Genomic DNA, 25021 nt, shown 5'->3' on the forward strand with positions numbered 1-25021 from the left:
CAATTGTCGCTCAGTGGACAATGCATGCCAGAGAGCTTGGTGGGCTTAACCATCTCATATTTTATTATGCAAACGCACTTTCAACATCCTCTATCTGTTTGAAAATGACATCATGCTAAAGAACAAAGGGGAAAGAAAGGTGCAAATAGAAGTAAAAGTCACTCCATAGTTTTATGCACTGCTCATATGAAGGGACTTAAAAGTGAAGGCAATATTTTCCTTTATGAAAAACACATATGATTAGTTTTTCTACAGCCAGTTAACAAAGCTTAAAGTTGAAGGAGAAGAGCAGAAAGCCACTGACAAAACAAGTGGACCCTCTATTCTCTGAAGGCATGTAATCCTTTGAAAAGAAAAAAGAAAAAACCCCTTCACCCTGTTTTTAAATCCTCTCCTCCTATCCGGGGAACTACCAAACCTTGGATGACCTTGTGACATTTCTTTGTTTTTTTCCTTCATTCAAAAATGTTTTTCCTCTTACAGACCTTTACATGTTATTTTATTTTATTGTTTTGTGCTGGCACATTGTTTGCTCTTCTATGAAATGGTCCTTAGAAAAAGTTTTGGAAAGGCTGATGTGCTCTTGTGCCTATTTGCAGGCCGACTATAAATAGTCCAGCAGCCTACGCATGCTCATGTTTGATTGGAAATTGCAGCGCCTTAAGTCAGAGCTGTGGGGTATCTGTCAAAGGAGGGAGAGAAACTTGTGAATGGTGAGTTTACTGAACAAAACTGACTGTATGTAAATACTGTATAGGACAGCATGTACAAAAGAGAGAGCATTACTTGCTGATGTTTGTGTTTTCATCCTCAAACTATAAAAAATTCTTTATTTTGAAACTAATTCTAATTTATTTAACATAACTTTCTGTTTGTTGTATGTCAAGCTAAAGTCTTCATGTACTCGTTGTTCTCTTTCAGATCTCTGTGGAAAGCCAATAAATAAGGGACAAGCCTAACTTTTTTTCTCTTGGAGAACTTTTTTCCCCCCCTTGAGTATTTCTTTATCTAGTGGAAAATGGGCTCACGGAGGACAACAGCACGCGCCTCTTTTGGCAGTGGAAGATCCAGCAGTGGGGAGGATATGAGAGCGAATAGCCGGCCTAACGGCTGCAGCTACCTCTCTAACGTCAGGCCGGAGAACAGGTACAGACTCAACGCTAACCCAGAGTGCTACCTGTTGAAACCACCACAGCAGGCACCATGCTTCTCCTACTTCAAGACTTGACATTGACCTGTGTGCCATATTATTATTGTGTTTGTTGCCATGGGTCACTGGAGTTTAAATAAACTGTTGATTAAGAACAGCATCTGAGTTATGCATCACGGGCCCCATTTCACATCAAGCAGTACACTAACAGCAGCTTCTACGTGGAAAGATTAGTTCATGGAACAAGATGTGGTAACCTTCGTGTTTACCTTTACCTGTACTTCAGGTCATAGAAATATGCTATAAACAGTATTTTGAGTTAAGAATAATAATAGTTTTCCTTCTAGCCACTGTCACAGGGCAGCCCTTACAGTAATCCTTCCAAAGTAACAATAGTCAATACAAAAAGGGGTTTATACTGTCAGGATTTTACTCTTTAAGATATTTTCCTCAAGCTATTTAGGAGAAAGATAATGTGCAAAATTATTGGATTCTAGAAAAATATAGATAACTAGACTATTAGTACAACGACTTGGGTCAAATACACAAAACCTGGGAGTGTTATATCACTGAAAATGTAAACATGAAAATAATTGTAAGGTAATGGACAGGGGTCTGTTTCCAGGATAAAAAAAAAAATTAAGAATGAAATGCCAAAAGCTAAATTACTGTAGCATTTGTATTCGTAACATTACATTTCCAACAATATAAACAACAGTAGTTATGAAGCCCATGCCTTATGCGTGGTATATTCTTTAAGTGTGGCAGTATTTAGGATTAGTGTCTTGTTTTGTTTGCTTAATCACAAGAATATGCAGTGAAGTGTGTAACAGTAACCGTGCAATAACCCAACAAGGAAATGGATGTCAACATCAGACATGGATCAACTGCACGTCCTGTACACAAGCAGCACGATACGGCTCTTATAATAGGCATGCAAGCCAACATTAATTACAATTATTATGTGTTTTTTTGACATTTCTCACACATATTCCGTGATGGCTAAGTATTCTTGAACCATTCTATTTATGGTGATGTGTTTAATTTTTATGATTAATATCATATTAGTAGACCTCTTTAACCCTTAGATGCACGAGTGACTGGACCCTACACTCTTCCATATGTGGGTCAAAAAGGACCCGTATTAGAATAATATGTGTTTTTATGCCATTTTTGTCATTTTGGTTAAGAAAAATTACTTGTATAATATTTAGTATTATATTTTGGTTCACACTAGAAATATTTTATATTTAATTTTTCACTATTTATATATATAAAAAGTTTTCCCATAGGAAATGCATGCGGGTCATTTTTGACCCACTTATGGAAGCTTGGGGTAGAAATACAAAAACTACAATTTCTTAAAATGTAAATTAAAAATTTGAATGGCATGATATCCAAAACATGTTTTTTGAAGAATAGCTGGAATATGAAATGATTAAAAAATGTAATTACAAAGATACTTCAAGAAAACCACTTCACCGGGTCAACAAAGACCCACTTATGCATCCAAGGGTTGGGACACACCACACATTTGTATTGAACTGCAGAGGTCACAAGAAATGTTTTCCCTTGTTAATTTCCTTTTTATGTGATCTGTGTAAGATATGCCTTTTATGTGACCTGTTTAAAAAAATGTGTAGGATATAGGAATCTAAGTTTTTGTTAAGGATGTGATTTGAGGCATACATTACACTTTCTTCAGCACTTATTTAGATACATAAAACTACCATTAGCAAGGTGGGGATTCAAATCTCCAGATGTTTAAATACAATCAGAATTTACAATCTGTTTCCTTCTCTTTTAATTATGTTCAGTCCTAATAAACTAGCTCCACAAGGCTATAACCACCATTTTCCCAATCCAAAATGTCAATTCTCTTGTGAAGCGGCTCAAAACATTTGTTATCATCCTTTTTTTGGACTGTGGGTGATGTGACTATGTTGCATGTTTGTTTTAAAATATATTTGTTTAATGTTTGACTCATTTGGTCCTTAAATAAACTTCAGAAGTACTGCATGTTTTTCTGAAGTGGTTGTTAGGGTTAAACTAAGACAACCTCATAAATCACTCCAACCAATACTGTTGCCCTTAATTCTGAACACAGAAAAAACCACATAACAATAATCAAAGATGTATGTAATAATATTAACATGAAATAAACAGAATTCCAGCTTTACTGACCATCTCTTTTGTCTTTCACAGGAGCACGCTCTGCAGTATGATGGCACAGTTAACTGAGGAAACACAGCCCTCCTTCGAATTGACCCTCAAGTCAAAAGCCGTGTCCGAGAAATGCAATGTGAAGTTCTCTTGTGTGGTGACAGGTAAACACAGCTTCACTCATACACTTTGCAAGACTTTACATAACTACATGACTCTTCATAATCTAAGAATATGTAACAGGAACCTACAATAATACAACGATAATTCAACAACAACAACAACAACAATATTGTAATCCTCTATATGCATTGTGTCATTCATCTTTAGCACCTAAAACATTTTCAAGACATATTATTTCTCGATTTATACTGCATTTAAAGCAATGGAAACTATCCGCTACATGTTTGGTTTTTACAGAAATTGTTAAGAAATCATTTGTTTTAATTCCTTTTTCTTTTTTTTCTTCAGGAAACCCTACTCCTCAAATTACTTGGTATAAGGATGATGTGCAGTTAGACAGATACTGTGGACTTCCTAAATATGAAATATTCCGCAATGGAAAAAACTATTCCCTACACATTTACAAGTATGTATGTTTGGAAACACTGATTTCATATCAAAACTGTATTAGCCTCAACCAACTTCAAATAAAGAAATGTATAACATTGCAAAGTGGCTGTTAAGATTTGTGTGAAAAAAAAAAATTCACTATATATCCTTATATATTAAAAAAAAATAGCCCTCATTGTAAAGAAAAGTTTGTAGCACATAGTGTTTTATCTTTATCTTTCTGTGATGAAGTAGTCTTGCCCAAATTTAGTACGACTTTTAATGAATAGCTTATCCCCTGACAAGAGCTTGGCTAATACTGCAATTTTACCTCGTCAGCAATGTTTACTTTGCTTTCTTGCCGGGACCAAATTGCTCAATATAATGCAATTTAAATGGGCTTTTCTTTGCAGTTGCACTGTGGAGGACGCAGCCATATACCAGGCCTCAGCCAGCAACACTAAAGGCATTGTGTCCTGCTCTGGGGTTCTGGAGGTGGGCGAAATGAACGAGTACAAGATCCACCAGCGCTACTTTGCCAAGATCAAGCAAAAGGCCGACAACAAACGCAAGGAAGTGGAAGGTAAAGAAAACCAGGAGCCGATTCGAACCATCAGTCCAGACCGTACACCGAGGAAGCGCCGCTCCACAATGGACACCTTTCTCAGCACGCCAAGCTCCTTGGAGGATGAGGGCAATGAGGAGAGCAAACAGGCTCTAACTGAACAGACTGAGACCAGGTTACATGAGGCAACTGTGAAGGAGATGGAGGAAAAATCAGTCCCCATCACTAATGGCACAGTGTCTGCTGTATCCAATGGACAGACCGTCAGTGAAAACGGTAACAAGAGTGGGACAAACATTTATGACTCTGCTCAGAAGAGTTTTACAGCACAGCAGACAAAAACTCCCTTTGTCAGGAAGAAGATTAAAATGTCCAACAGCGCACAAGAAGAGCGGGCACCTGAGGAGAGAACCGCAAAGGAGGAGAACATTACCCCTGTAGTTCTGGCCTGCACAGAGTCAGTGCAGTTTAAGGGGATTTCAGAAGAGTTCATGGAAGTAGAAAACATTGTTAGTTCATCAGTTGTGGATTCAGTCCCTAGAAAGATGGCACAGGGACATCAGAAATCAGAGGAAGTATTGCTTGCTGACAGGCATTCAAAGAATGAAAGCGTACGCGTTGAGGTAGCTGTGCCTTCAAAGAAGGAACAGCTGTGTCTTCTAAAGAAGGAACAGCTTACTGCCTCTGTACCTCCAGCTGCTCCTACATCTACAGGTCACAATATGTCTGGAGCTAAAGGCAAAAAAGATGCAAAGCTTGAGAAGGAAGCTGGACGCAACAATCCAGAAAAAATATTGGAAATGCAAAAGCGAATTCCTCCCATCACCTCAAAACAGAGACAGTCAAGTCCTACAGCACCTCCCCGAAAACATAGAAACTTAGTTAAGGGGAATATGTCTAAAATAGAACCTCAAACAGTCATGGATGTTGACAAGAAGTCAAACACTTCCATTGCTGGATCTTTAGCACGTAAAGAGATTGAGGCCATAAACGCACCGTGTGAAAGCACGTCTGCTTCACCTCAGCGTCCATGTGAACAGGCTGGAGATAAGCAGTCTCTGAAAGAAACAGGCCCCTGCCAGAAAAATGTGTCTGTGTCTCAGCCAGCGCAGCTGAATGAGGTGAGTGAGGCTTTTTGCATGAGCTCATGAGTGCTTTGTGCTGCCAACACAGGCCTCATCAGTAGCTATTTATAGCTTTTACAAATATGCCCTGCTGTGTGACAAGAATTAAATGACGCACATGTTGACAGTTGCAACAGGTAATGTGTTGCAATTTATATTGTTAGTGAAAGTTTGGACAGTTGCAGCATTTCTTAGGATATAGGATATATTTTGAACATTAATAAGCAGATTTTTTCTTAAGTAATATGTTAACATTTTGGGAAATACGGTTATTTGCTTTCTTGCATTGAATAAGATGAGATGATTAATAACTTGAACTTTGGATAAAAGCGTCAGCTAAATGAAATGAAATGTAATGTAATAATGTATGTCCGTTAAATCTAAAGCATTAGATAACAGCTAGCAGAAGTTAGCTTAATTTAGCATAATTACTAAAAACGGGACATCTAGTCTGGCTGTGTCATAAGGTCATTTAGTTTTTTTACCGTGGTCTATGAGCTTTAGAGGTTTTGATAGATTTGTCTTATATGGAAATGGAACTGAGATAACTTCTGTCAAGATTCAGTGCCTTATTACAAATGATGTGAATCAAATGGCATTTTGCCAGCAGCTGCTAAGGCTAGGCTAAGCTAGCAGCTGCTGGCTGAAGTCTTTACATAAAACAAATCTTAAATATTAAAAAAAATACTTTTAAAGATATGAATCAGAATAGCATTGATCTTTAAATAAGTGTTGTTCCCCAAATGTCCAACAACTAACAGCTTGAAGTGAAATTGAATGGAGGTGTTGTGGTGACCTGCTTGATGATGCAAGTGCATGTGACTAAATTAAATTCATTATTATTCTATCAGCACATGATCTCATGGAGGGTCATTTTGCAACATCCCAGATCAACACTTGTTTTGCTATAATCATAAATCTTTATGTTCCATTGCTTATGCAATAGTACTGACTCCAGCTGATGGCTGAATACTGACGGCATTGCAAGCTGAGAAAAAACACTGCACAGCTGAAGCACCTCTTAAAATTATTCACATTCCTTTCTGGCCACATTTAAACATAAAATAGCAACCTTGTGAATAGGCGTCACAGTGCCAGAATTAGTTTGAAGCATGGGAAGGAAGACAATCAGAAAAAAGCAAAAGATGCAGATTTTTTTAATGAATTTTATAATGACATTGTAAAGCTCATACAATTTTTTAGTTATACATATTTTGAGGTTTTTTTCAGTTGCTTTTTAAATCAACAAAGGGCCTAAAAGAGACCCATGAGCTATATCATACGGTAGCTTATCTCAGCCATGAAGGACTGACATATGACACAGGGAACATCTCGTGCTAATTTAAAAAGAGTTTCAATTTAAATGCAGTCTTTATAAGGATATGACGCTACACAAACATGGTTGTATGGCTCTGGTGTATGGAAGAGAGCTGTGTAACATGCTTATGTTTCATTATATACCAAATATAGCACACTACTATGCGGTTTTTCTCAATCAAGTTTTAGTGAATGTCCTGTATATGTATTTGGGGTCAAGATCATTTGATATGTGAACATATTTAAAATGTGAATTTAAAGAAAGTAATGTCCCAAGATTTGTTAACAAGCTATAAACATTATCATGGAAGGTATTCCATTTTCTTAAACTTTAGAGTGATGTAAACATTGCAAATAGACCAGGTGATGTATATGTCTTTTGCTCATACATTTATTTTTGCTCGAAGGTCTTCACTTTCCATTCTCTATTTGTTGTTGGTTACGCTGTTGCTGTTTATAACATTTTATGTGCTTATCCATGTTCTGCATAGCCGGGGATAAGAGAATAAGTATTTACAGCATGGAAATCTCTGCTTTTATTTTGCCTCAAGGTTAAACAGGTCCATACAAAGAGGAACAGGAATGATGCACCTGTCAGCCTTGAGCTTCCACATAACAGGATGGACATGCCTCGACCACAAAAGACTCCATCAGAGAGAAAGACCACGACAGATGACCTCCAGACCCCTTCCGCGCACTGTGGTGTTCAAGTAGCAATGGGCAAAATGACACAGGACACATGGGATCATTCCAGGGGATCAAATGAAAGCCATACAGTCCTTATTACAGACGTGCAGAAGTCACCCTTCAAAAGCACCGGTGGTGGTGAGAACACCTCAGGGTGTAACGTTTCTTCCAGCGTCGAGCAAAGCCAAGGTGATACAGCCATAAAAACTGTTGAAGGGACAGAGATACAAGTTGATGAGAAGGTAAAACATAACGAGGCAGGTAAGTTATTGGCGCAGTCTGACAGCATGGCCCCAAATGAGAAGATAGATGAGATGGAGACTGAAAGTCCTACTCTGCATATGACTGAACACACTGGAACAGAAAAGCCCAAAGATGCAGCAGATAAAGACTCTGATGTCCGTGTTGGGGATGCATCTAATAAAGAAACAGAGAAGAATGAGCATTTAATAAAAATGGCGGAGGAAACTAGTTCAGCATTACAGAATTTGAAGTCATTTATAATTGAGCCTGCGATCCAACTCCTTACAAAAACTCCAGGAAAAGCAAATATATCAGAACTCCAATTGAAAGATTTACAGGAAATTCAAGAACCTGTAACAAAAATCATATCTGTAGCTGAACTTCTGAGATCACAATTAAAAGCTCTTGACGCCACATTAGCAAATTCAGTGACCACCATACCAGTCCATGCTAGCGTTTTACAAGATGCAGCTCCAGCGGTGACTGAAAAATGTGAGGAAATAAAGGAGAAGGACAGGAAACCAGAAGTAGAGAAGTCAATGTCTGACAGGAAAAGTGAGACACATGATGATAAACCTCTAAGAACAATAAAGGAAACTCTTACGGAGATTTATAATCTACTAAATGAAGAAAATCAAGGTGAACTTTCCCCGCCTGTTCAGGCTTTACAGAAACCTCTTTCAACCCCACCTATCTCTGCTGTAGACACTGGCACCACTAAAGAGACTACAGGACTTCATGGTAGTGATGAAAAGTATAATGAAAGTGTTATGGACATTTGCCAGGAACTTGCAGCTTCAACTCTGGTTCCTCTGAAAGAATGCCCAGTTGTTTCCGTTTGTGGGAGTGAAAATGACAGACACGAGTTTCCTCTTTCGACATCTAATGATGAACTGACCAAAAGACTTGCATCCGGGACTGTAGGTCTAGAAACTGGGACTCCACTTGCAGTGAAACCTACAAAGGCCAGTAGCCAAGAGTCGATTATAACAGTTTTGGAGAATGCCAAAGGTAAACCTGTTGACGGCAAAGACATGGGAGTTATACCGAAGTTAACAACAAATTGTTCTTTGCAGAGTGTAGAAAAGGTTCCTACTAAAAGTGAACTTGGCACAGATACAAAAGAGAATAATATTAACATTATTCAGCAGGATAGCTCTATGGTTAAAGAAGTTCGAAGGACTGACTCCTTGGGCAGTTTAACTCCTCAGGCTAGTCCATTATTAAAGAGAAGAGACTGTGTTTCTCCCATTCCTTCTGCAACTCCTCAAGAGCTGGCCTCTGGAGCCAGACGCAAAATCCTTGTACCCAAGACTAAATCTGAGGAGGCATCAGAGGCAACAGCACCAGTTGATATCCAAACTCAGAAGAAGGAAGGTCCTGCTGAGGGCAACAGGCTTTCTGTAAGTCCTGTGACTCTCTCTACGTCTCCAAGCATGTCACGGCGGTCACCGCTACTTCAGATACCTGGTGAGCAAACGCCTCCAACAGAGAGGCGTTCCCCCCTCGTGAGCAGGAGGAAGATGGTATCTGAGACGCCGGCACCGAGTCAGCCACCTAAAGAGGAGATCCACACCCAGAAAACTGATGGGAAACCTGCAGAGAAGGACAAGCATGACCCATTCAAAGGTAACATTTCTGTCAACACATTTGAGTATCGTTTTAGGTGTACATTAAGTATTGTCACCGACAGTTTGAGACATAGGCAATGAATACCATATAATATAATATGCATTGCACATATCACACTTGGTGATTTGCTTGATTGTGTCGTGTCTCTTTTCCCTGCAGCTCCTCAAGTTATTCGTAAGATCAGAGGTGAAAGCTTTGCAGACGCCTCGGGACACTTGAAACTGTGGTGCCAGTTCTTCAACATACTTAGTGACTCTACAATCAAATGGTACAAAAATGAGGAGGGGATTGCTCAGATTCAAAGAAAGTAAGTTTCCATTTGAATAGATGTTTAGAAATGTAGTACTTCCTATAAAATGATTCTGTTTTGTGTTGATTTAAAGGATAAGTCTTAGCAAGAATAATAGTGTTTGTTTGTTTCTCAGTGCAGGGGATGAAACCCAGGTCAATCTTGCCATTGTTCAGGCATCATGCATAGACTCTGGTGTTTACGGTTGCACAATCATAAATGAGTATGGGACCGACTCAACAGACTTTCTGCTTAGTGCAGACGGTGTGTACTTTTGGCTTATATTTGGCATTGAATGAAAATGTTTCCTTGCATTTCTTGGACTCAACATGTCTCATGCTGTGTCCTTTCTCACTGTGTTGCAGTCTTGGCTGGAATGTCCCTACGTGAGGACCTTGGTGGTAAGATGAGATTTTTCATGTTTGGATCATGTCTTTCCTGCGTCAGAGCCCAAATGCTTTTCTGACTAACATTCTTCTTATATGTGTCTCTATGCAGTTGGTGAAGAAATTGAAATGACACCCATGATATTCAGCAAGGGTGTAGCTGATTCTGGCGCCTGGGGTAACAAATTCTTTGGCCGTATAATGATGCAGGAATCACATATTGGTAAAGGCTGTTCTCATAAAGTCTGGAGGGCAAAAGTCATCTATGGTCTGGAGCCTGTGTTCGAGTCTGGAAACACATGTATAATTAAAGGGCTCAACCCTATCGCCTATGGAGGGAAAGCAGAAAGCTGCCTTATCGACAGGAACCTGGACATCGTCAAGCAGGTATGTAAAAAAGGTTTGATTTAATAAATGTTTTAACATATTTCATTTGATGAACTGACTAATCCAGTTAGTCACGTGTCATTAATTGCCACCCACATAGGATTACAGAGGCACTGATCAAATATAGATTAAATAAACATACTGATGTACATTGAGCTTACTGTACTGGCTATTCTCCAATGTTCGGCATTCAGGAGTGTAAAATTCAGAACCTGGTTCGTGAATACTGCAAAATCTTCTCTGCAGAGGCAAGAGTGATAGAAAACTTTGGCCCATTACTTGAGTGAGTATAATCAGTTTACTCCCCATCAAACATTAACATCCTCTTGAGTTTTATTCACGATACAGGGATCATTAAGCCTCTCTAGAAACCATTAAATCTTTTTCCCACAGGGTGCTGCCAGTCTACCTGATGTACCGACCAGCAAACACTGTCCCTTATGCCACAGTGGAGGCTGACCTGACAGGAGTCTATCAGAAATACTCTGTCCTGGATGATGCAGGCAGATTAGACACAAAGTCTGGCTCTGAGGCGGGGCAGAAGTGCTGTGCCCTGCAGCACTGGATCTTTCAGTGGACCAGCGGCAATCTGCTAATCTCTCGGATTGAAGGTAGGATGATACCTGAATTTAGGGAAACGTGAAGTTTTTCCCATTTTTGCTTACGTTTAAAAAAAGGTGCTTTTGGACAATAACACCTTCTTTATGTACCTCCTGGTTCAACACACAACACAACAAACATTTACCAAGTTAAAATCAGCAGCATATTGAACTGAAGAGGCAGTGAACATGCAAAGCGTCAACATTGATTAAAGGATTAATCACCATACCATAAATATTTTGGCAATGAGGGGAAGCATGGGGGTTTAAGATGTTTGTACTGATCTTAAGATGTAACCTTCTCAAAGAGGCATGAGAATATTTAACGCCATTACACAGGATTTGTTATGCAGCAATATATTTATGATAAGACGAGAACACAACTTTCTACCTCATTTCAGTGCTCATGTAATACTGTAACAATTCATGTCTGACACATTTGAATATTTCACCTGAACAACAGAAAAATAAAGTAATTGCGCGGTGTTGTTTTGCAGGTGTTGACACCAAGATCACCAACGTTGGAATTTCAATCAAATCAACAGGGTTTGTGTTTTTTCTCTGATTGATGCTCATTTACAGGTAATTTACATTCATCCTGATCACGACTGTAACATTTGGCTCTGTTGTGTCTCACTGCAGGCATCACGGTCTGTCTGTCGAAGGGAATCCCAAAGTTTTTGAGCAGTTTGTCTCCCACCACCAGTGTAACTATTTCTGTGGTCTGCTCAGCCTGAGGTCACTAAAGATCATGGACTCTTTGTTGACGCCAACCAAGCCCAAAGGCACCAAGAGCCCGTTACTTCAGCGTAAAATGGCTGGTGGCTCCAACAGCCCTCAGACAGGCCGGAAAGCTGCTGGCAGCCCCAGACTGCCCCGGAAAACTGAGCAAGATGGAAGGAATACCCCCACGAAACAAAAAGCTGCTGACATGCCCATAGCTGTTAAGGTGGAATAGAGTGATTATCTCTCAATTAGACAGAATGAGTCACAGAATTTGTTATGGAAATGGAGGATTTCAAGTTTTTTTACCGTCACATGTACACTGCACATAGAGTGATATTTTGTCTTTGCACTAGCCCCATTGTAGAAGTACAAGGAGCAGTAGGTACTACTACACCACCCTGGGATCCATGTGGGCTGCCAATGTCTTGCTCAAGAGCACCTTGATGAACTGGCATCTCTCTGAGTACTATCCACACTCCCCACTCGGTCCTTTTCGGGACTTGAAAACTCGACCCTCCAGTTTCAGAAGCCAAGTCCCTACCGACTGAGTTAATGCCGCTCAAACTGCTAAGATATGAGGAAAAGATGAATAAATAGCATGACTTAAATATTTAATCATAACGGCCACCATTCCTTGCCATGATCACTTAGTGTGGATTGACGCCCTCACGTGTTGTGGTGTTTATTAGTGTATCTTACATTGAGACTCAATCCACAGTGTAGCAGCAAGAAGTAGCTTTCCTGGGTTTGTATTCATCGATTCATGTACCATTGAAGGTCACAGATTGTGAATCCCAATCTCAGGTCACTGTGTTTGTACTAAATAAATGTGCAAGAAAAACATGTTGAACTGAAGTGGCATTACATGTGTATTTTTGTATTTAAGTTGAAGCACAATCACTTTTGTAGTCACCGTTGTGAGAATGTAGGGCAGTTATCGTGTTACTTAAGTACAACTAGAACAGATACACAGTACAACCAATTTTAGGCTGGGAATAAACAACCCCATTTTTTTTCAGGAATGTACCAAGCTAAATGTAGCTTTACATGAAATTGTTGTACAGTGGCAGATGGTGCTGTGGTTTTATATTGTAACCTGTCCTGTTTACTTGCTGTTCTACATTGCACTGCATTTTTAGAAACTGCACCTTTGAATGCAACAGGCTGTAAAATAAAATAAAATGTGTGAAAAAAATAAAATGATTGAATTTGATAGATTACGGCTTGTACGTTTGAATACGCTTTGAAAGTGCATGACGTGCTTTTTAAATGTTGAGAGTCACTCTTAATAGATATTAGCATATTATAGAGTGGGCTGAATCATTGTAATGAAAGCCACTCAGTCTATCTGACATCAGCAGTCACTCATTATCATATCGTCTAAAAAGATAACCCAGTGTTATCTCAGTGACTCCTCTTATCTGAGAGGACTCATTTCTTTCTGACATTCACTTGCTATTTATAGCATTTCTATGCAAATGATTGCATAATTTGGGCTGATTCCTTTATAAAATTTAAGTAAAGTAACACTTAATTTTCAGCTACATTTTTCCAGGGTTTCCAGCATTGGAAATAATTTGTTTTCAAATAATTTGGAGTTAGAACAATAAAGATTTAAAATAAATGCAGCAACTTGATGAATATCTAAAAGGACATTGTCACGTTTAAAAAACGTTTAACCTTCTTTTTGCCATTGCATGCGTATGAGAGCTACCACTCAGGGGCAAATCAGATTCCTTCACATATAGTAGAGAATTAAGTGTTGCCCGCAACCAGTGTGTGTTTACAGAGTGAAAGGCTAACTTCATCATGATAATCATTTGTGATTCCCAGCCATTAGTGAGTCATCGTTTATGTAAGCAGTAGCCTCACGCACAAGTGTGATCCGAGCCGGTAAGCTAATTGCACGCTTAACAAATAAAGTTCACTTAGTGTCACTTCTGATGTTGTCCAGAAGCATGAGAGGGTCACATGCTGTCAACAGAAGGAAGAGCAGACATCAGTTGCACTGCTGGTTTATATTTCTAACACGCTACCTTTCTGTTGTATCTGTAAGATATGTGTGACACATGTTGGCAGCAGGACAAGAATAGAAGCACTAGCACATAAAAGAAGCCCTTTCCGTTAAAGTTGTGCCCTTATAGCAACAATTTGTAACGCAATTCCCTAAAGGCCTGTGCATGATATTCGTTTGAAATGGCATTTACAGACTTTGTACTGGGTTTAATTAATTTTGTAATGTGGGTACAGGCTGCGTATTTCACATGATGACTGAATTGGAAAATGGAAAAGATTGGTCCTATACAAGACACTCCTGCCACCTACTGTTAGTAGTCACGTTGGAGTTTAATATTTACTCTCTGATAAGCATAGGGCAATGATGAACCAGCAGGAAAAATACAAGGGTATATATTTTTTATAACAAAAAGTGACAAGAAAATAAAAGTATTAATAGAATACGTAAAGGGTAATCCATAAATGAGAGGCAAAAATATGTGACAAATGATTTTATTTTGGAAATGAACTTGTACCCTCTCACAGCGCACCATGTTCACTTTGTAAAATCAAATCTCATCACATTGTCAGTATCTTGTCTATTAGAAAAATCTAAAAATGTCTGAGAGGAATAATGTCAGACAATGAGACAAACCGTAATTCGAACGAGTTTCATGCATGGCGTTACAGATATAATTATGAGAAAAGTGTGGAAATTACAGAGAAGAAAATGCACTGGCACAGCTCTTCCTGCTGCTCTGAGTAGCTCTGACCAAATGTTATAAAGAGCACTGGATAATTCGCAGTAATCTCAGCATTAATACCCATGATGAGACGCAGCAAATGAAAGAATTGTTAGTCCCCCACTGTAGAAATATTGTGTGTACATTTAGGCCTAAGTAATTGACATATCCTTTAATAAGACATAATGTTGAGTTAATGGGAAGACCTCCCACTCAGGGCCCGGGTCTTTAAACACATTAAACACGTTTGTGGTCTCACATTCAGGCTCATTGTGGGAAGAAAAAACATGCTTAACATAAACTATTTTATTACATTTGATTGTTTTGACAGATGTTATAGAATAATACCTTTACATTGAGGCAGACATTATTGGTAGATTGAGAAAGCAAAGTGAGATGAAAAACTGAAAACATGAAAAGTGTGTAATCTCTTACAAGACTGCCTGTGATTCTGACCTCACATTGTTGTGCCGGACTGACCTCAATTACCATTGGCTGGCCAGGGAGGTTGTGACCATTTATATGAAAATGATCATGCGTTCATAAATGCCACAGACTAGTTGGCATTTGAAAAAAGTTTTATCTCCAGTCCCCCAAAAGCCCCAGACTGCCCATTGTCTCAGAGCCATCGCTAAATTGACTGTCAGTGCAGCGTTAATCTACCATATCACAGCCAGCTATTGCTGACTACAAAACAATGACACTCTGATGTATATCTCATGCTATTTCCTCTGATGGGGTAACATAAAGGCTAAATCTGAATAATATGGGTGTTGTCTAAATGTTGTATGTCGCGCTGAGCAATTCTCCTTTCAAATACTGCACAGGAAGATGAAGTGTGGATACAGGATTTAACAGTGATCAATATGCAGCTAAATGAAATACAAATCGGTTCAATTATGTTAGCATAAAGCTCACTAAAGCCACAAGATGTGTCTGTTATATACATATCTGCATGTGAAATCATTCCAGATATTCCTTTTCGAGAGGCATCGTTGACAATCTTTGAACAACCTTAAAGGTTTTTAATGTAACACTGGTAAGTTCTCTTGGTATGATGTACATGTGTCTTCATTGTTAATGGGTATCACCTCACAACTACCGCCCTGCTCTGCTTAGAGACGGTTTCAGTTCAATTGTTAAAGGATATGCCGTGACCACATCCTCTGTAAGATGCATGACAAATGTATTTCTGAGATGTGAACAGATCACAACACATTTTCAGCAGTAAACCCATCATAAAGAAACTCTGGAATTCAGCCTTGTGTACAGACTTCTCACTCTCCTGTGTTGGTTTATGATATAGATTAAACATTTATGCAAGTATGCATTTATACAGAGTTACATATTCTTCATTAAAGAAAATAAGGAACAACAATCAAACACAAATAGTTCTAAAGAGTGCTTTTAGGTCACAAACTGCCCAGGAGATGCATGGACATTAATGAATAACTGAACTCATAGTTTCTGGGAACTTGGCATCTGCTGTTGTGGTATCAGTGCACTTGGGTACTCATGTAACACATATTTCACAGAAGAAAGTTTTATAACAAAATCAGATGTAAAATGTTTTTTTAAAAGTGCACCAAGCTCTAAAATATTTGATGTAATTGATGTCCTGAGTTGGTTAGTTTGAAAGATTAGATCATCCATGACAACATGAAGATTATACTTTTCAGAATACTCCTTAGCACTGTTCTAAAATGAATATCAACAAATAAATATACGCAATTTTCTCCTTTAGTCGACAAAGATGTAAGCTGCTGAGAAGGACAGAGTTGTTTTATTATAACAATGTGTGTTTATAATTGATTCAAAGGTTAACACCATGTTGACATAGTGTCTTTATTTATGTGTGTCCCTGCAAACATACAGTCAACACATTGCCAGAACATGTTCTCAAATTAAATTGACATGACTTTTAACACGGAGTGGGAAAAAACAATTAAGTATTAGTCAAACAAATGTCGTATGTGTCACTAATAATCTCCACAGACTATCAACTGGCAGCTGTACTTCAGGTGTTTGGTCAATAATGATGTTATTACTTATTCCGTCAAACGCACTTCCTCTAGGAAATTGGATGTTATCAGTGATAGAAGAAAGCATGATAATTAGTGGCGGTGAAAGCTTCTCACTTGTTCTTTGTTTTGTGACACATTTTATTAAGCAACAGTCCAGATGTTGATTAAGGTTTTAGTGGAAAGTAATCTGACATTTACTTAATGTGTAATAGTTTGTTTGCAGAATAGTTTACCCTCCTTTAATGGCGGCTATTAATATTCCATAAATTACAAATTCAGAGTGATGTTTTTACTGGTGGTTGTTTGGTTTATGATTACATGACTGATTGTAAGCTTCACTATATTTGACTCACAATGAAAAAGAAAGGGCACTCTGAAGGCATTGTGAATGTTTTAGACAAAGCTTAAAACATTTTTGAAAAAAGCTGCAGTCAATATTTTTATAAAAAACAATGGCTCAAATCACTTTTCACAATCCGATAATATAGTGCAATAACACTGACATAATCATATGCATTCTAATCATGTATAAATATAAGTTTTGACCTTTATCATACATCTGGCGTTTATGTGGTGTGGAAAGCCAAGAAAGGCAGAATAACCAAAAAAAGAGAAATGCCAAACTATTAGAGAAAGAAATGAACAAATCAAGACTCAAAAGTGTCAACAAAGGAAGGTATGAAAAGCAACACAAACAGTCATGAAACAACCACAAAGACCCAAATGTCTACATAGAAATGCAAAAGCAACCACATAGGAATAAAATGAACACAAAGAGTTGAAGACCTCTAAAGATGCAAAACAACCTCGAAAGAAACACAAACAAGAGACACAGATATGACCATAAAGAGATGCAAAACTTCTACAAAGACGTGCAAAACTAAAAAAGCACATAACAATCCAAAAGGGTCAGAATATAATCGCAAAGAGAAAAAATGTGTTCACAGACACCAAAATTACCTCAAAAGATGCAATACATCTAAAAAGTAATGCAACACAACCTAAAGGAGCATAAATGATCAAACAAGACCAACACTGAGGTGCATAACAACAATGAGGAGACAAAAAAGTACCACAAAGCCACAGGGAATTGTCTATGAATATTGTATCTTCGATTTCTATCTTACTATAAATCTGCACTGTTCCCACTTTATATTGCAATGTGCTGCACAGCAAATGATCAGGGTAAATCTATCTATCCAATGCCCTAATTTTAATGTGGCATCATCTCTTGTTTTGTTTTTAAACTTCTGTGAAAACTGAAACAGACCCTGCAGCGACACGTTTCCTTTCAGTGTGTGCCATGCTCTCTCTCGTATCCTAAACTGACACCTCAACACAGCGCTCAGTGGTGGGCGGGACTTCCGGTTACGCGCACCCGGAAGATTCGGATGCAAGTTTTCAGCGCTTGCCTGTGCATCCATATGCTCGTTACTTTAAAACGTTTTGATGTGATTTAGGTGTTTTTTCTATACAGTAGTATTTGCCACGATGTTGTCTTTAGACTTTCTCGACGATGTTCGTCGCATGAATAAGCGGCAGGTATGTACCCGGACATTTGCTCTGATGTGACCACCGTCTCTTTGTATGGTAGAAATACAAAGCTAACGATAACTAGCCACCAAATGCTTTTTAACACTGTAGCTGTCTGTCACTTGTTAGCAACATTTCAAGAGAACTGTTTCATGCTTAATCATCTCTCAAAATAACCCCTTATTCCGTAGTTTGAAATACACATTGTAACCTTGTTTAAACCATACTCTTGACTTCAGTGTCGCTAGCCATGTTGTTCCTCATTTTAACACTATTGTCATGGCACCGTTAGCTAAAGTCAGATTTGCTAACCGGTATTTCACCACTGAATATAATGTTATCTCAAACATATGCAGTGGTGTAAAGAAACTTAAGTACATTTACTCTGTACTGTACTTTAGTACAATTTGAGGGAATTTTACTTTACTTAAGTATTTCAATGTTCTGCTACTATGTACTTCTACCCCACTACAATTCAGAGGTACATATTGTACCTTTACTTCGTTCGCAACATTGATTTAATATAGCTTTAGTTAATTTTCAGATTTTGAAGAATTATATTAAATACTTGAATAAGACTTATTAAAACCTCGAGTAAATACAAAAGCTACCCTGCAGTATACACATGAATTAAAAGTAGCTGCACCTTTACCAGCTTTGATAAGCACATTAATACATAAATAATTATAATCAAGACACATAATATTATTAAAATATCGACCAATCTGCATAAAGAGTACTTGTTGGTACTTTATGTATGTTTTGATGCTAATACCTTTGTACATTTACATTTTGATTGCAGAACTTTAACTAGTAACACAGTATTCCTACAATAGTACAAGATATGAGTACTTCTTCCACTTATGGATTTGCTTACTAGTACTTCACCACTGAATGTAATGTTATCTCAAACATATGGTGGGAAACAATCAGGAGTTAACCTCTACACGCAGATGTGTGTTTTGAGAGGCTGTAATAAGAAATGCAATTTTAATATTATTTGTGTTTGCAGCTCTATTACCAGGTGCTGAACTTTGGTATGATAGTTTCCTCTGCCTTGATGATCTGGAAGGGATTGATGGTCGTCACCGGCAGCGAGAGTCCGATTGTTGTTGTTCTCAGGTAAGTCACATGTGTTGGTATTTAACCCTCCTGTCGTTTCTCCCCCGTTACTTTGGTGTTCCCGGTCAAATTTGACTGTGTTTTAACTGCTCTTACATTAACAGAAAAAGCATCACCACATTTTATTTAACACCCTTTTAAGCTGTAAACACTGTCTCAGTCAGAATACTGGTTAACATGAATAACTGCAGTGAACATACGATAACAGACACTGAAAATGGATTCCAAAATTAACATTTTGTCGATTTGCGAGTGTGTACTATCTGGATGAACATAATCTAGGGTTACCCAGTCATTTCCTATGTCAGTCATATTTGACCGGGAACATCATAGGTGTAACAAAGTTGACTAAACCACTCAGTTCAATGGATGTGGTGATTAGCAATTTTATATGTAGAAATGCCTACTGTGGAGGATATCATAGGGCCTTGAGGCAATCTAATGTAAAACACAATATTTATGATTGATGAAAGCAGTACAGTGGTCAGATTTGACCCCAACACGACAGGAGGGTAACATTTATTTTTTTGCCTTCATTTGGACTTACTTGCCTCTGCTGATGAGAGTTAGTGATATTATAAATAACTAGGGTTTGTGGTTCTGCATGACTAGTTCAAATCTTTCGCTCCGAGTAAACAACAAATACAGAGTCCACAGACTGTTATTTATTTAGGGCAGGCAAATCACATGTGGGCCTCAATACTCGGGGGCGTTTAGGTTTTTGTGGGTGTTAATATTTTCTCTCGTGCAGCTTTGAATTATGATTGCTAGACACTAAGAGATTGAGGGCTTTGGTTGCACATGGTGAAAATGTGATCTATGCTACATTGACACACATTTGTAGGGCTGTGTATTGGCAACAATCTGGTGATACAATAATAATTTCAATACAGTATATTGCAACCCTGTACGCAGTGATTGTAGTCGTTTAAACTTCAACTGTAATAGTATAAAGAACACAATGCAAAACGCTACTTCAGGGCCATTACACGACTTCCTGTTGTTCTGTGGTGTAGAAGAGTCAAAATGGCTGAAGATATAAAACAACACTTCTGTTTGCTATCTGATTTGAAACTGTTTCACAAAACATAATATCCCCTGGTCACTAGAAGTTGCATTAATAAATACTTAATACAGCAATGTTTGTCAACAAATGTATGAAAATAGGATCCTTCTGCAACACAGCATAAATTGTATTGCTTTTTAATTATGTGAAAGCATGTGAACATAATTACAGAAGAAAATGTGTGAAGCTTTGTGAAAATGTGTCCTCTCATGCATGTCTGTTGCAAGCGACAGTTGGGTTGTGAGTAGTACCAATGTACGCAACAGTATTATAACTGTTGTATTTTGATCAAACTGTTAGGATAAGTACGATTGAATACAGATGTCCAAATGATTGTGTTTTTTGTTATTCCTGTATTCATTATTTAATCTTCCAGATGATTATTCACTGAAGTCTTTCCTTTGACTAGAAAAGGCTTTTAGTTTTGTCACATCATAATTAATGCAAGTCCAGTTGGAGAGTTATTGTTGATACCTCATTGTTGTTTTGCACATTTGATATTGGGCTTCGTCTGTTTATTGTTTTCCAATGTTCCAACAATTCCACACTGCGACCATTTAGATATTTTTCAACTCTAAAATGACATGACTTGCTGCCACAAGTTGTGGATACTGTCTGTTACACAAAGGTCGGGATAGGCATCCCATATGACATTTGGTACCAATGGAAACAATCTAAATGTTAGTAACTCATTTTAATAATATGTATCCACCATTCATTTCAGTGGGAGTATGGAGCCAGCTTTCCACAGAGGAGACCTGCTGTTTCTCACCAACAGGGTAGAGGACCCCATCAGAGTCGGAGAGATTGTCGTCTTCAGGATAGAAGGCAGAGAGATCCCCATAGTACACAGAGTGCTCAAGATCCATGAAAAGTAGGAAAAAAACATTGTATTAATGTTACTGACCGTGATTAAGTGCTACTTTCAGTATCACTGAGTCCCATGCCTGTATACCAGGGGTGTCCAAATTCTTCACCGAGAGTCACATACAGAAAAATATACGAAGGGCCGGGCTGCTCACTAGAGGTATATCGCCTCATAAGTTCAGTTATAAATTAGCAAAATCAATCAGATGTAGGTAAATTATGCTTGTGAGTGCTGGCAGCTCATCCCTTAAAACAGAAGCCTCAGAGTGATTATAATGAGGAGAAATAGGAAGGGTGTATTTCACGCTTGTTATATAAATAAGTCATTGGGATTTTTTCTTATCAACTAAGATATGTTAGAAAAATGTTTCCAACTTGAATTGACTGAATTTATTTGAAAAGTGGTCTTATTAACACATGAATACTACTGTGTAATATATGTTTACATTTATATTTAAGAACTACAATATAAGACAAGCACAAGTTTCATTTGTGGGCCGTATTACATTATACTTTTTTAATTTGCTAAGGGCCGATTCAAAAGGGTCCGCGGGCCGCATTTTTCCCCGGGCCGTAGTTTGGACACCCCTGCTGTATAGCAAACCTGAGAAGAACAATTCTCAGAGAGGCCACATTGAAATTTCCCACTCATCATGAATCATCCAGAGACAGATGTGTTGAAAAACAGGCCTTGATGTACGTTGTGGTATAAAATAATTTTGTCCTCAGGGAAACTGGAGACATTAAGTTCTTGACCAAAGGGGACAACAATGCAGTGGATGACAGAGGACTGTACAAGCAGGGCCAACACTGGCTGGAGAAAAAAGACGTGGTGGGACGAGCCAGGGGGTAAGTGATATGAAAATATCCATGATTAATCCAGATATCTTGATAGCTTAATAACACAAATTACCTTTCAGGCTCTATGGCCATCTGAGTCCACAGATGAAATATGTTTTATAACAAATGCAGAGAAATGTGTATTACATTCAATAGTGGTTATTTACACGATACATTATCATGTGTTGCCAAGGTTTTCTGGCATAAAAAGCGACACTTGTACCGTCCAATGGAATTGAGCCCCGTTTGTCTTAGTTTGGTGACAAACTGAGAAGAAGGTCATATGCAAAGTAGCAATTTCACATTTTTCCTGTATAAGATTGAGGGATTATGATTTTCTATTATATTTTCCAGTCAATTTATATTGAACAAGGTAGGATTTAGGCTACTCATTCTCTTCATCAGCGCTTGTCCAGATGTATTCGAGGGATCGTGTTGTCGTGACTATCATAGACGGGTAATTAACCGCTGAGTCTTCATCCAAACAAAGAGCACAACTCCATAACTACGCTCTGGTTGTTTATCATTCCAACAACAAATCACCTTTACCTTACAAGATGTTGCGGGATATCAGAGAGCTTCCTACTCACCTCCCTACAAACAAAACTGATAACAAGCAGGTGCTCAGGAAATATGAATTGCACCTCCACACACAGTTACTATCGGAGACTAAGTGATACGCAGGTCAATTATGTGCCTTGCTCCGACAGATAGGATGGGCATTAAACACTCAAATGGTTCTATAAGCAGATGTTCATTCAAGAATAGGGCTGTCACGATCATGAAATATTAGTCGACTGTTTGAGAAATAATTGCAAATCCAGATTTAATTGTCTTTATTGTTTTTTCTTCAATGCCACAAAGCGGCGCTAGTGTGCTCAGCTTTGCAATAAGACTTCAATCCATATTATTCATTTCAATGGCTGAAATTCATTATCAAATATTTAGCTTATACAATGTTTCACCTCTTGCTCTGCTACACAGATTAATATCAGAATATCTTGTTCTGAATCTGTGTAGGCCCCCTAATGTAGAAAAAACAAGTGTTTCAAGAGTCTTCTGTTATTTTCAGAAGTTAATATGCAGCAGGGATTAACCGTTCCTGCTTCAGCTTCCACACCGCGGGGGGGGGCAGGCAGAGAGGCAGAGGCAGAGACAGTATCAGGATCCAACTTAGCTTTCGCTGCAGTGTTTGACCAGAGACACACTGAAGTCTCAATCAGTGCATCAACCATACATCTCTCTTTTGCTTGATCACATTTAATTTAATTTCAAACCTTTATTTATCCAGGTTGTATCCCATTGAGATCATTGATCTCTTTTTCAAGGGAGACCTGCTCAAGTAGGTTCCACATGAAACATAAAAACATAAACAGAACAACAAAAAGGACATCATACAGCATCATTACAGGGATTACTATTGACATAACTATCCACATGAACAGGTACCAACAGCTTCCGATTGAGTAGCATCCAACCGAGCTTTAAAAACATTTAGTGGCACCAGATTGCACATCAATGAACCACACCTTGTTTTCATCAAAATATTTGTACGTGAGTTGTAAAACTAGAAGAATTGGATGAAAGCACAGCATTACTTTCCCCAGAAAACACTGCTGCACCTGTAGGGGAGTTTCTCATAAATACATCAAGAGAGATGTTTATTATTGGCACCTCTTTGTCACCCTTTTGCTTCAGAAAGCCATACATATCTCATGTTAGCTTAAACGGATGAACCTGCCAAAGCACTGTAAGATCTATACATCAGTCTTTTTTTCTAACTAAAAGTTGAAGGAATACTTTCTATTAGTGCCAAGTTAGTAACAGTGGCTTTTAAATCCACTCGATTGTGTGAAATAAGCAACGATTTTGCTTAAGGATAGCGGTCAGCTCCAATAATGGCGATCAGGCTTATGAAATAATACCTGATGGCGTTTCTCAAGAAGGCGTCTTCTGATAATTTGAGTTGTCTTGAAATGTTTTGCCTTCATTTCTAATTGGACTGCTTGAGCCCCAATCATGTCTGCTTCCCAATATCTAATGTTATCCAATATGCTACCAAAAGATAAGTTATTGATATTTTTTTCACAGCAGAAAATGTTATCAGTTACAAACTTAACTGCCTGAGGATAGTAGGCTTGCACGTCTAGGTTCACCTTCTAAACCCCTTTATGAAACACACTTTAATAAACTGGTTGTAATGTGAATCACTCCCTATGCACTTTGAGGTTTTGTAAAGTCCTGATCTGTTCTTAATTGGATCTTTGTTTACTGCTGTAGTTATACCAGTTATCCTCCTGTAAAACGTCTTTTATGTAAAGCACTTTGTAAATACTGTTGTTTTAATATGCAATATGATGCATCTATAAAATCTCCTTATGGTTAACAATTTGTATCTTTTCCAGGTTTGTGCCATACATCGGAATTGTCACCATTCTCATGAATGATTACCCCAAGTTCAAAGTAAGTTGGTAGACCTTATAGCACTAGAGTCAGTTTACAAGATTTTGTTTGTTTTTAAGCTTAGTGATGTTCAGCATGATCGTCTGATTTGTTAAATGTCTTGTTTTCCTCCCGCAGTATGCTGTCCTCATCTTGCTGGGTCTCTTCGTGCTGGTCCATCGGGAGTGAGGTCCCCAAACATCAGGACCCAGGAAGGATAAACTACGTCCAGGAAACCTCAGTCATGCCTTTCAAAACAGAATTCAGTTAGATTTTGTCAAACCCAACTGGCTTTTTTGTACCATTTGTTTGAACATTTTGTAGAAACGTGGATAGAGTGTTTACATTTGAAAAAAGACAACAAGCTTTAAAAATATTTTTGTGAGGGTCTCGGCTAGGTTTAGTTTGGAAATCTTTATTTGTAATCCTCAGAATGTGAAACAGCATTCATCCAGATAAATTAAGTCTTTATTTCCTGTTGTTCATGGTCTTTGAAGTATTTTATGACAACTGAATATGAATATTATTAAATATGAAATCTGGTTACCATCCAATATGGATTATTATAA

General features: G+C 38.2%; 2 protein-coding genes across 2 annotated transcripts; both read left to right on the top strand.

Annotated features, from left to right (window-relative positions):
• Positions 1–638: 638 nt before the first annotated feature.
• alpk3b (alpha-kinase 3b) lies at positions 639–13020 on the top strand. The gene is made up of 14 exons (XM_034116716.1): positions 639–713; positions 922–1146; positions 3356–3477; positions 3785–3902; positions 4279–5551; positions 7423–9430; positions 9593–9740; positions 9859–9986; positions 10088–10123; positions 10221–10495; positions 10690–10778; positions 10889–11106; positions 11592–11640; positions 11737–13020. Exons 2-14 carry the CDS (start codon positions 1019–1021, stop codon positions 12050–12052), a joined length of 4908 nt encoding a protein of 1635 aa, XP_033972607.1. The 5' UTR covers positions 639–713; positions 922–1018; the 3' UTR covers positions 12053–13020.
• A 4873-nt stretch (positions 13021–17893) lies between these two features.
• Positions 17894–25021, top strand: sec11a (SEC11 homolog A, signal peptidase complex subunit). The gene is made up of 6 exons (XM_034116717.1): positions 17894–18124; positions 19128–19237; positions 21028–21177; positions 21900–22019; positions 24416–24473; positions 24591–25021. The coding sequence occupies exons 1-6, from the start codon at positions 18074–18076 to the stop codon at positions 24639–24641; spliced, it is 540 nt and encodes a 179-aa protein (XP_033972608.1). The 5' UTR covers positions 17894–18073; the 3' UTR covers positions 24642–25021.

The sequence above is a fragment of the Trematomus bernacchii genome, unplaced genomic scaffold (assembly GCF_902827165.1).
Source record: "Trematomus bernacchii unplaced genomic scaffold, fTreBer1.1, whole genome shotgun sequence".
NCBI classification, from domain to species: Eukaryota; Metazoa; Chordata; class Actinopteri; order Perciformes; family Nototheniidae; genus Trematomus; species Trematomus bernacchii.

Excerpts from the sequence above, each read along its gene's own strand:
- alpk3b (XM_034116716.1), top strand. The coding sequence starts at position 1,019 with ATGGGCTCACGGAGGACAACAGCACGCGCCTCTTTTGGCAGTGGAAGA. Across the intron at positions 10,779-10,888 it reads AACTTTGGCCCATTACTTGA|GGTGCTGCCAGTCTACCTGA; the intron begins GTGAGTATAATC and ends TTTTTCCCACAG. Across the intron at positions 11,107-11,591 it reads GCTAATCTCTCGGATTGAAG|GTGTTGACACCAAGATCACC; the intron begins GTAGGATGATAC and ends GTTGTTTTGCAG.
- sec11a (XM_034116717.1), top strand. The coding sequence starts at position 18,074 with ATGTTGTCTTTAGACTTTCTCGACGATGTTCGTCGCATGAATAAGCGG. Across the intron at positions 22,020-24,415 it reads GTGGTGGGACGAGCCAGGGG|GTTTGTGCCATACATCGGAA; the intron begins GTAAGTGATATG and ends TATCTTTTCCAG. Across the intron at positions 24,474-24,590 it reads ATGATTACCCCAAGTTCAAA|TATGCTGTCCTCATCTTGCT; the intron begins GTAAGTTGGTAG and ends TTCCTCCCGCAG.